Genomic DNA, 13,235 nt, shown 5'->3' on the forward strand with positions numbered 1-13,235 from the left:
TTTTTCCTGGATGAGAACCCCTTTGTGATGAGGTGTGCCACATAGAAGGATTTACTGACTACTGTGGCGATGTGATTTTCAAAGTTGAGACTACTGTCCACCTGGGTCCCAAAGTCTTTTATCACACATTCGGCATTAAGTAGACTGCTGTTTATGTGGTAGTTCAAGGGTACAGAGTTTTTACCAAAGGGGATGACAATGCACTTTTTGGCCTTGAGCTTGAGGCCATGTCTCTGACACCAGGCATCTGTCTCAGTGAGGCCCTTCTGTAGGAGTTCACATCATTTGAGGACTCGACTATGGCTCCTAGTTTACAGTCATCTGCGAACTTCATTAGCCAGAGGCCTTCTGTGTTAGTCTGTACTTCAGAGAAGTAGATACCAAACAGGAGAGGTTCCAGGACTGAACCCTGTGGTACTCCACTTGTTACTGGTTTGAAGTCAGATTTGGAGTCTGCAACTTTTGCAGTGTGGGTTCTGTTAATGAGCCAGTTGGCAACTCATCTTGTGATGTAGGGATTTATACCTTGTTTAGTGAGTTTAGCTATAATTCCAGAATGGAGGATGGTGTTGAAAGCCTTTGCAAGGTCAAGATAGGTTGTGTGAACCATCTTACCCTCGTCTACAGCTTTGTTGACTGCCTCAAAGAAGTCAATCAGGTTCAGAAGGCATGATCTGCCTTTCACAAACCCGAACTGGGTGGAGTCCAGAGTTTGTCGGTTACCAAGGTCTTTGTTTATGAGTTCTGAGATGATACTTTCCATGGCCTTGCAGACCAGGCTCGTTAGGCTAATAGGGTGATAGTTCCCAGGATCAGTGGTGGCTCCCTCTTTGTGGAGTGGAAAAGAAAACAACCGCCTTTCACCATAGTCATGGATTGAACCCTGTAATCTGCACACATAAATCCACCTCCCTAACCACTAGGCCAGAGGAGTAGCAGTATTTATTTTTAAGAAACCTAGTATTTTTCATAGTATTGAAAGTTTCCTATCAGGGAATGCTATTTTTGGTTATTAGGTATTTTGAGAATATGGGTACTATTTTTTGTGGAAAAATATATACTACTTGTGTAAACTTTGAGTTTTTTGACTAAAGGCTTGGTGGGTAAGAAAGTATGAGTGTAAGTGTGCTGTGTGTGACCACTTTTTGACAACTTAAGTTTTGACCGTGTTCCATTAGTGCTTAGCTTTGAGAAGTATTCCTCAGCTACAGAATAAATACCTACTCAGGTCCTGCAGGTTCCTCTCTTGCTGTATCAAGAAAGTAAAAATAAATAAATTACTAAGGAGCCCTTACCAACATTTTAGGTTCAGTCTATGCCTCTGCTGATGGTGGATGAATTTGCAGTGGCAATTTATTGTGCCACAGACTATTCAATTACCTCTCCAGCTTCCTCTGGTGTAGTTCCTTCAGCCATCATGAACTGAGGGTCAGCCATGTTCTTCATCTGCTCTGTCTTATCTAAACATGAAAGATCCATTCTTTCTAGATAACTGAGGAAAGAGAACTGTAGACTGAGTAGACACTTTAAGTAGAGAAATCTCCAAATTAGATGAGTGGCAAACAGATAACCTTTGTAATGAAACAAAAATGTAAGGTCAAGAGTGGATACATTTGCCTGTCATCTTCGTCCAACACCAGCTTTATTTTGTTCAAGGATTTCCTCCTGCCAAACATGTCTGGCAATTATTTTGTGCAGTCTGGGTCTGATGCTAATTCTTCTAAGAAGTTTAAAAAAAGAATAAGAGCATCCCATTTTCTTATTGTCAAGAACACACCATGGTTCATCTTTCCAGTGCAGATACTGGTTGCTTATCCACTAACCTTACTTTTAAGAGAAAGGTGATTTCACCACAAGAAGGTAAAATACTGCTTGCAAAATTCAAGTCTCTCAAGGATCCATTCCTGAATTATTCAGTATAGCAACATAGAATATATTAATTTTATACTGAATAGCTTTCTTCTTTTTCTAGAGATTTCTCTATTCCGAAAGAAGCTAAAAGACCAACACCATAAAATTATAAACCTATCTAAATAGGTGGGATTTTCTTATTGTTGTAAAAATCATGGTTATAGACTTAGCATCGTTATTTTTTCCCAGTTTTGCAATAAATTTCTGCTTTGTATAATGCTAGTTTGACATATTCCTCTTCAAAGGTTCCTTTGTTGCCATCTCTGTCCTGTATAAAATACCATCATACAACTTTTCATGTTTCTACAGAACATTCCTTGACTTCATCCGAGGATTTTATACACTGTGTACTTTGTGCCTGAAATTTCTACTTTATAAATGAAAAACTAATTGTACCTCCCTCTCCTATTATTTCAGCATATCTGAAACATCTCAGCTGAAAAACATTTCTGTGTAGCAGTTAACTTAGCTAGAAGAACTTCTTAACTGTGGGCTTTAATGTTTGAAGAATTCTACATGGTTTTCCACAAGAGATGCTGTCCCTGAGAATAAATCCCTCCTTCATTCCTAAGGTAGTCATTGAAATTTCTCTGAACCAATCTATTCAGCTGGTAGTCCTCATTCCTAAACAGAAAAACACATTTTAGTAAATCATGCACACAAGCAGATAGGTGCAGGCAATTTATACTTTCAAATGTTATATGAAAGGAGGAAGTCAAGAAAGAAATTCGTATTAGATGTTATACATTTTAATAAATGAAAACTGGGCTGTCTAGTCAATAAAAAATATGCTTTCTAAATGGGTGGCTGATTGTATTATTATCTCTAAAAACAAACACAAGACTTTCATAGGATCATAAGAGATTACGAGGCTATTGACCTAAAGATCATTTAAGCCTAGCTCTTCAGCCCAAGGTAATACTGTAGAGGTACTAGCCAATACCCAAGAATGCATTTAGTGATGACTGTCCTTGTCCAGGAGGGTTGTGGGCTCTATTCCCGATAAGAATTTATGGTGCCCCATCCACTCATACAGGTGCCTCTTGAACAGTGTCATAGAGGTGCTCTGTTTCACATGAATTGTTAGCCTCCATTACACTGTTTAAGAGGAACCATTGGTCATGTAAGGAAATCATGGACACCTGCCTGCTGTCCAACTCACTGGACACCTGCCTGCTGTCCAACTCACTGGTAGAGTTGGAGTATATTGAGACCTTATTTTAGCTAGAGGTTACCCTAAGACCCTTATTACCTCTCTTAAAGAAGAAATACTACAAGGTTGTGGTGAGAAATTTTTACCATTAATAAGTTGCCTGCAGGTTTTTTCCTTAGGGACAGCCCCTTATGATCATCATCACATAGGGGTAACCCCTAAAGATTTGAATGGGAATGACCATTTTCTAGTTTTAAACTATAACCAAGACACACTAGGTATACAGGGCATTATATCTAAATAATGGGAATTATTTGCTGCTATGCCGAACACCCTCAAAGTTTTTTTCCAGACCCCTGATGTTTAGTTTCAAGAGAGGTTTTAACTTAAAGAATATTTTTGAAAGTGGACTTAACTCTACCAGTGGGTAGGACAGCAGGGTCAAAAATTGTACTTTTAAGTGTGGCATGTGTCCACAATATCCTTATATGACCAACAGTTCTGAAGTGTCCATTCCTCATTTGAACTTAACTTTGAGAAGATTTAGATACTACAATTGCTTTACCAAAGGAGTTGTTTATTTAGCCCACTGCCTTGTTTGATGCTTCTTCTACATGGGTAAAACAGAGCGAGGTTTAAAACACAGAGTATAGGATCACCTGTATGAGATTAAGAGAAAGGTGGACACCAATGCTCTGTGCAGGCATACCACTGTGTGTAAAGATGCAAACTTAAAATTTGGCTTCTAGAACAGGTCATCCCCCTCAAAAGAGGAGGTGAATAGGAGACCAAACTAGAATATCAGGAGCTCATTTGGCAGTTGCAGTTAAATGCTTGTGTAACCCCTGGTTTGAATGACAATTTTTCCTTGGTACCTGCCTTTAAACTGAGAGCATTAAAGTACTAAGGATTACTATTTAAAGCTTTTTATATGTTGTTATATTCTAATTTTATTTTTGTAGTGTGACATTTTTGTATTGTGATTTTTATTATATGACCTGCATTTATTATTTGATCTATATTTAATGCTGGTGTGTTTTTAAACTTTACATAACTTGAGTTTTACAACATATTTATTCTTTTTAACATATTTATTGCTGCAATGGAGTGGTCCTTTAAACATTTTATTGCTTGATTAATTGTCTAATTGTTCACCCAATCAGTTCTCCTTTTTGTGGCTATTTAATCTATGTTAGTCTGGTGTGTTTTTTATTCTGAAGAAGTCTCCAGTAGAGAGATGAAAGCACCATATCAATTACACTTGTGAAAGAAATAGCAGTTATTGGTCTTTTGTGGTGCTGCCAGTCTGGGCATTTAGTTTTTCGTTATAAGTACAGTGTTTTGTGCCTGGGTACTATAGTTTCTGTAGGTATTTATACCTCTAGGGATATCCAACTGTTGAAACTAATCAGGATAAGGAAGTAGCATCTCCCAGGAGCTAATACCCACATATCTGTGCAGTTCCTGCTGCACTGATACTGTTATTTGAACATCTGCTGTTACTGTGAAGCACTGTTTTCTATGTGGGTTGAGTGATGGTAATATTTGAATTTCTGGTATTTTGTGATTATACATAAAGAATGGCAAATAATGTATCATTTGTAGTAACATGTTGAGTAATATTACAATGAAATATTATAGGTTCATAGGTTCATACTAGGCTATCTGCCCTGGGGCAATTATAAGCCTAGCCCGATTCTGTATGGTTTACGCCACCCCTTGATTTGTGTATACTGTGCCCTTTTTAAGGTTTAGTTTACTGTGCCTCTGTCTAATAGTGACACGGGAGTAATCCCTGGGACAAACCTATGATCCCCCATCCACATATCGGGATTCTTCTTGAAGAGATTCAGTGAGGTGCTCTGCCTCACATGAACTGGAATTCTATTCCAGAGCGAAGGGAGCCTCTGGGTTATGAACCTGTCCCTCCAGCAAGTTCTATTTATTTCTGTGCTGAGGTTCAAGTCCCTTGAGCATGTGGCTCTAAGGGATTTAGATTTACTGAGGTGGAGCATGTCCATTAATTCTGGATTTGACATAGCTTTGTATGTCAGGCATAGATCACCTCGAAGTAGGTGGTATGCAACTGAGTAGAGCTGGAGTTTTTTTAACCGAGCAGCATATGGCATCTGTTTGAGACCCTTGATCCTCTTGGTGAGATACTTTTGGGGTCTTTCTAATTGCTGCAGGTGTCGGGTAAGGTACATCCCAAAAGGGGCATTGTATTCTATGATGGGTCTGATGAGGGATGAATAAAGGGGCACAATTACCTCTCTTGATCTAGATGTGAAACCCTTCGTGATGAGGTGGGCTATGTAGAAGGTCTTTCTAACCACTGTGGCAATGTGGTTTTCAAAGGAGAGATTGCTGTCAACTTGGGTCCCCAGGTCCCTAATAACTTTCTCTGTACTTACTGGGTTTCCGCCTATGTGGTAATTTGTGGGCACATTGTTTTTGCCAAAGGGTATGACTATACCTTTTTTGGCATTTAGCTTTAAACCATGGCGCTGGCACCAGTTATCTGTCTCTGTGAGACCTTTTTGAAGGATGTTTGTGTCAGCTGGAGAGTTGATTATGGTGCCCAGTTTGCAGTCGTCTGCAAACTTGGTGAGCCATAGTCCTCCCACGTTTGCCTGTACCTCGGAAAAGTATATACCGAACAAAAGTGGTCCCAGGACAGAACCCTGTGGGACACCACTTGTGACCGGTTTCAAGTCGGACATGGCTCCAGCAACTCTCACTCTGTGGGTTCTGTCTTTGAGCCAGTTTGTGACCCATCTTGTGACATAGGGGTTTATATTTAAGCTGGATAGCTTATCTATGATGCCCGAGTGGGGTATTGTGTCAAATGCCTTTGCAAGGTCCAGATAGGCTGTGTGGACTACCTTCCCTTCATCTATGGCTTTGGTGACTGTTTTGAAGAAGTCAACCAGGTTCAAAAGGCAGGATCTGCCCTTGACAAAGCCGAACTGGGTAGGATCTAGTGTCTGTAGGTCCCCAATGTCTTTGTTTATGAGCTCCATGATGATCCTCTCCATAGCCTTGCAGACTAAGCTAGTCAGGCTTATGGGGCGATAGTTTCCAGGGTCCGTAGAGGCTCCACCTTTGTGGAGTGGGACCACTGTTGCTGTACGCCATTCTGGGGGCACATATCCTGTAGTGAGGCTGAGATTGTATAGCTGTTTTATTTGAGGGATTAGTTCCTCTTGGAGTTCATGTAGGATGCAACCTGGGATGCCATCTGGTCCCATGGAAGCAGTGTGTTTTGCTTTGGAGAGGGCAGCCTTCACCTGAGCATCAGAGATGTTTGGGAGGCAGCCCTCTGCCGGGATAGATACTTGCTCTTTTGGGGGAGGGGGTGGAGAAGTTTGCACTGAACCTGTCTGCCAGGATATTGGCGATGTCTGTGGGTTCAGTGTATTTTTTTGTCATTTAGAATCAACTCAGAACAAGTCTGGGAGTTGCATCCCATATTGATGATGTTATGAATTTCTGTACTGTTTTATGATCCAGAAAACATTTTGGGAACATAAAGTGAGGAATGATGGAAGGAATTGATGAACATAAAAGATGTATATAAATTGCAGCTTATGCCAAATGATGTTGATCACTTGTGGAACTGGTCACATACCTCTAGAACATTATGAGGAGTCCCTAGAAGCACAGACGCAGCTTCTGCTAAATGGCCTTAATTCCTTTGCTGATTACAATGCTTGCTGAGGCAATAGACACATAATATTGCACAGGCAGTACATGTACACCCCCCTGCACCCACAACTATGTAACATGCACATATTAATCAGGTATGGAGTTAATCCCTTATGTTTTACCCAATGTGGATATGTTTAAAATTATGTTACATCACTTCCCATCTTATATTTAATAACAATGAAATTCTCATTGTTATCACATCTCTTGTTGTCTTCCTCTTTCCTTGTAAAATAAATCAAAATGCTTAGTGTCTGTGGTAGTCTTCTGTTCAAACCTTGTTCCCCATCAGTCAGCCCGTACTGTTGTTTAAACTGCTGTTCTGACTCATTCAGGTATGATATTCCTGAAATAGCACACCAGAGTGAATCATTAGTAAGCTGCTTATATAGCTTTTTTAAATATTTAAATTCTGCTGGGTCAGCATTGAGTATGCAGATGACATGAAAGCCATATGCATGTGCACATACCAGAGAAGAGGACAATCAGACTTAGTATAGTGAGAGTCTGCAACAAACACATCTAAAGGTGCATAGTCCCCAACCTTATCATAATTCAGTGAACTAAAATGGCACTAAACTCTTTGTGGGTGAGGACCATAAGGCAGTTAGGGTCACATGTGAGGACTGTACACCATAATATTATGACACTAAAGATGCCAACTTTTCAGGTGTCCAAGTGGAACTTTTTTGCAAAAATATGATATTTTGCAAGACAAACTCTACACAAAGGACTGAACATCAGTTTTTGTCAAAATAAAAACTTATTATTGTAGCATCTGAGTTGCTTATGTTGATCCATATAATATTTAAATGTTTCAGATACAAAACAACTGTTTTATGCAACTATTAAAGGAGGCTTATGAAATATTTTTCACATAAAATCTCAGGACATCTGCCATCTTTCAGGTTTTTTCCCACAGAAGTGACCAAATAAGGACTGTTCTGCACAAAGAGGGACAGGTGGTAACCCCATATGGCACACAGTTGGCCCTAGCACTTTACTTTTTTGTGAATCAGTAGAAATTGACTCATGACCCTGCAGATTACTCAATGGAGTCCTTCTATGACTTGTTATTTACTTTGCAGCAGTAAGGAATAAAGTCCTTTGCACCTTACTAAACCGTGATGCAACCTGTAGAATGGACTTTTTGTAAAATGAAGAGTGTCAAAGTAATTGTATCCTGGTGCAGCAAGATACAAGAAACTTGTACCTTGTTTCTTTATATTGCTAAGAATTCTACCCCATGACCGTGTAACACCATACCACTGGCCCAGTAGTCAAGGAGCCTCAATCCTCACCACTGGCAATAGTGGGAGACGTATACACTGGGAGGATGACAAGTACACTCACTAAGTAAAATATATTTTCCTCTTAAGAGCACACAGAGACCATAGTCAGTCTGGGTCTGTGTTTTCCTGCTTTCTCCAGATCCCCAGTAAGAATTCCTACTAGCACAGCTATAGAGTTGAGATCTCAGCCAGCTCAGTGACCAAGCCAAGGCCTCCAGCACCCTCTCTGTCCAACCAGTGCTTCATGTCCCTACCCAAGTAGATGACACACACACACACACACTCTGAGATATAATTTATACACAAACACACACCCACACCTGGGAAAGGCTAGCATGGGTTTACTAGCTATGCCCCATTTTGCTCAGACTATAAGGTAGTTATTACTGCCACCAGCCACTCCTTATCAGCTACTTTAAGGCTCTTAACAAAGGGTGTCCAATCTTACTGTGTAATGTTACTATTAATCCAAATGGTAGTTTGACCAAGAGCAGGGCTATTAAGAGTGGCTCACAGTGTCACCAAATAAACATGCAAGTACTCTCAGAGCTTAAATATGTCTCACAAATATCAGCCACAATGAAAGATTTAAATCTATTTAATAATAAATAAAAGATCAAGAAAACACTCAGTAAATAATCACAGTTCCATCAGAGTTCAAAATCACAGGAAATATTTAAAACAACATTGCATGACAGTCTCATATAAATATAGAAAAACATATAAATTAAGCTCAGCTATATTCCTGGCTGTAGCTAAAATAAATTACTGTACCCTAGTTAACTTACTTACAGAGCAAGGCAAGTGTGGTGAATGCATCTTCTAGCTGATGTTGTTGGGTACAAGTCAGAATACAGAATACTCTCTCTCTCAGAGAGTTCTTAAATTAACATCTCAAATATTACTGCTGGGATGCTTGCAGGATGACATCACTTCATGTCATCTCAGTTTAGTTCCCAAACTAAAACCCCGTTGCTAAAAACTGAAACTGCCAGCATTTAGCAATCTACCTGTGAAAAATACATAGCCCTCAGATCTTTGCAGCTGCTGGAAGACATAAAACAATAAAACACTTATAAAACAATGCAGAAGGCTCCCTAGTTTAAGACATCCTCTCTCCTTGCTGCAATGAAACCATCTTTTATGGTGCAGTTATAAATTAATTTAATTTTTACTATTTTTCTGAAGTTGTGCAAGTTAACATTATGTGTTCCAGTTTCTACTGTTAAAACATTTACATGTACACAGTTACAATAGTGTAAATACATTTCTGTTCTTTTCCAATAGGGTACACTGTGAATACATCTTTAAGCTCAGTACTTTAGAAACCCTTTCAACACATACTTCTGTACCGGCAGTTTGATATACAGACAACATACAGTTCTGATAGATTTTTAACACAAGCATATGAATCATGTTGATATTCATGAATGAAATGTGATTATTTACAAAATTCCAGATAGCTAGGGTGGCAATATTTCATTTTGTGACAGACAGTATAGAGAAAGGCCATCATAATGGTGAATGAATTTGTATGCCTAAGGAAAGTCTTCAGTGGGGTAAACATATGCTGCACAGAGTACGTATGAAGCAATGATATTTGACTAAAACCATTAAGTGCAGGAATGGGGCAGCTAGGATGCAGATCTGGGATCAAGAATTATACAGCAATCCCAAATCATTGAATAATTGTGCATTTGTATGGCTGTGGACAAAGCAGAATGAATTTACAGTGAATGATTCAAATTCATATTTACAGATGGAGAACCTAAAACAACTTCCCTCAGTATGCTACGAGTATAAAATTATTATTTTTAATAAGCTTGGAACATGTACAACAATCTGCCACAATATCATTTAATTTGCTTGTAGAAAATCAAATACTGTGGAAGTAACAAAAAGAATAGGGTGATTTGGATTAAGCAATACCTCTTTAATATGATTATTGTGAACACTGTATATGGTGCAGTGATATGTGTATTTGTACTATATAATTTAATAAATGCCATGCTCCTAGTAGTTGTTTATGCACTAATTACTGTACATGATGGTCTGCCCTGCAGTCTTATACCCATTCATATGATTGTCAGTCACCTATTATCCATGAATATTTTCATTCCATCTTTATGAATTCAGTCTCTTTTGTTATTTTTAGTACACAGAATCTCCATGTCTTATTTTCCACAGCTATTTGAGTTTCTTTTCTTTCTCTTTGTAGGTTTCTAGACAGCTTACACCCAAACGAAAGAAGTGTTGTGGCCTTGGGGCTATGATGTCCTGCTTTTATCACAGATGTGGCAGAAGTTCCTCATCATGACACAGGAGAACAGTATGACAGAGTCCATTTCTGGGCTGAAAGCGGGGGCCCAGTACACAGGACTGGGACCTCTTTTAGTACTGCATACCAGTAGATGAATCTGTTCGAACTTTGCCCAATAGTTTACTCTAGTGTATTTTAGGATTTAACACAATACTCATGGTTAACTTTCCTTTGCTTATTTTTGTTCACTGTGCAGGTTTGATGCTATATCTCAGCATTACATTTGTGTTTTCATACTCTACAATGGTATATTATTTCTCTAAGTGTTTTATATTATGCTTAATCCATTAAGCTGCACAGTGTAAGGCTTCATAGCTGTTTTTCTGAACAAAAATGAGTTATTTTATATATCTCTTACATTCAAGACTGTTATTAATGTATTGTGTTGCACTCTGTTACTGCAGTGTTCTCCACAGCACATATTGCTTCCTAAGGTACAAACCAGTCTAACAGTATGGACTGAGTATTTGCACACATTTCTGAATGTCTTGTGTACAAGAAGAAACTCTGTATTAAATGGTAATTGTTGGATGCAGGTATCTGTAGTTAATTTGTATGTGCAGTTGTTGATGTTTAATTAGTCATTACAGTCAAGAATAGAATTTGTTCTGAAGTGTTCCATGGTCTGGCTTAGGAGAGATGTCACCAAAAAGGCAAGAGCTGTAATTCCTTAATGGCAAATAATATACAAACTTGTATGTAGTGTGCTAGTTTAACATATAATTCTAAATTAAGCTACACTGCTGAAGCACAATCACCTAGACAAGGAAAACAAAACAAAACTAAACAAATGTGAGATATATTTATGAGGCCCAAAGTTTGTGACCTGAGATAATCTAAACATTATGGAACATTGTCCTTGGTCTGTGCCTGTGCGTATGTGTTTATGGCACTCTGGCAGTGATGTATGTATGCATAGGCCTAGTAGTTTATCAGAGTTAAGTAAGGTTAACAGAAAATCATCTTATTAAAGTTCAGGCATATCCTTGAGCCTCCATTTGCCAAATGCAGGACTATTGAGCAAATCACCTTACCAGACAGCCCTCCTGAAACACTTGTAAAAAGAGGCTTGAACCATTTAATAAACCAACTAAAAATGCATGTTCATGCATTCATGACAGGGATGAGCCTCTTGTTTTAGAGATAGATACATTTTACTTTAAACAAATAAAATTTCTTGTATTGCATCTTTTGTCCCACTTTATATAATTTGCACTGCCATATTTTGTTTTACTATTGCATATCTGCCTCTGTATGAGACATGTACATAATAGCAGTAGGTAATTACTATTCTGTTGTAAAACATCATGCATGCAGTATATGCAGGAGCTGTTGATTTGAAGTTTTTAAGTTAGCAAGCATGCATTCTTACCATTTGGTTTACATCTTGTGAATAATCTGCATATTCTGAACATTTCCTTTTCAGCTTCTTATACATGCCTGATACAAAACAAATAATATTACATTGTTTTACTTTGAATGTTATCATTCTTGTCAGAAAATGTAAAGCTGATCAGAGCAACAAAAAGCATCAACATACAGTTTTTGAGAAACAGAGGCTGAAATAATGGGAACAGTGCTGATGATTTTGGAACAGCAGCTTATCAGAAGCATGAGAAAGTTTAGTGATGGTGGTTTTACAGATTAACATTACAAGGGGAGTGACATACAGGGAGTTACATTTGAGGAACATTCTGTAAAGAAAACAGATAATGCCATAAAAGTGCCAGACTTGGAAAGTACTATAGCAATAACCCACGCCTGGGTGTGGGTAATGCTAAATTTACCCACGGTTGGCGTGGTTTGGTCCCGAGGGCGAGGGACCAAACAAAGCCAACCGGGTAATTTACCATTACCCACACCCAGACGTGGGTTATTGCTATTATACCATGACATTATTTAAGAAAATAAACTATTACTTTTCTTAAATAATGGCATAGTATAATGCCTGTTTGCTGCCCTTCCACAGATGTCTGGCATCAGCGTAGTTCTGATGTACTGCGCCTGTGCAGTACATTAGAGTTGTAAAGCAACGGAGAAAGCAAGATCTCCGTTGCTTTTTTATGTTCGCTATGTTAAATGAGTTTAACATAGCGAGACAGTTAAAATAAGCAACGGAGATGTCCGTTGCTTATTTTAAAACTGTCTCGCTAGGTTAAACTCATTTAACATAGCTTACTAAAAAGCAACGGAGATCTTGCTTTCTCATAGCGTTACTTTTTGCTGTGTTCCTATGTTAAAATGGGTTTAACATATAAAATAAGCAACGGAGATGTCCGTTTATGTTAAACCCATTTAACATAGCGAGACAGCAGTTATACTAATGGATCTGGGCGACGGACCTTTTCCATTAGTATAACTCAATCAGCGTGCGTTTTCTGGTGGTATAATATATAATAAGGATCTGTAGCTCAAGAAGAAAACAGGATAATCCTGCAAGATCTTGCAGGTTAGGAAAGCAGCTGATGATTAGCCCCCACAGGCTGTTTATTTTATAGTTAGTTCTAAGATAAACATATGACTGTTGAAATACAGAGGCTAACAGATGTCTGTTGAATAATTAAGCAATAACCGATGACGTGGTGTGGTATATTGAAGATTTACCCATGGTTGGTGTGGTTTAATCACAAGGGCAAAGCCCGGTGATTAAATAAAGCCAACCGTGGGTACATTTCAATATACCACAACCACAGAGTCAGTTATTGCTATTATACGACATTATTTAAGGAAAAAAAACTTACTTTTCTTAAATGTCTTTGTATAATGGAGCTGTACTGTTCTTCCGTGGCTGGTGGTATCCTGCTGCCTTGTTTTGATATACTGCACATGCATATCAGACTTGCATTCCCAC

General features: G+C 38.6%; 1 protein-coding gene across 1 annotated transcript in view; it reads left to right on the top strand.

Annotated features, from left to right (window-relative positions):
• LOC122795579 (metallophosphoesterase MPPED2-like) overlaps positions 1-10,919 on the top strand; it is a 545,143-nt gene extending 534,224 nt beyond the window's left edge. The window contains exon 7 of the mRNA XM_044063827.1: positions 10,283-10,919. Within this exon, the coding sequence (XP_043919762.1) occupies positions 10,283-10,381 (99 nt within the window). The 3' untranslated portion in view covers positions 10,382-10,919. The remainder of the gene's footprint in view (positions 1-10,282) is intronic.
• Positions 10,920-13,235: the final 2,316 nt, after the last annotated feature.

Source organism: Protopterus annectens, chromosome 2.part2 (genome assembly GCF_019279795.1).
Source record: "Protopterus annectens isolate FY-2018-M chromosome 2.part2, PAN1.0, whole genome shotgun sequence".
Taxonomy (NCBI): Eukaryota; Metazoa; Chordata; order Ceratodontiformes; family Protopteridae; genus Protopterus; species Protopterus annectens.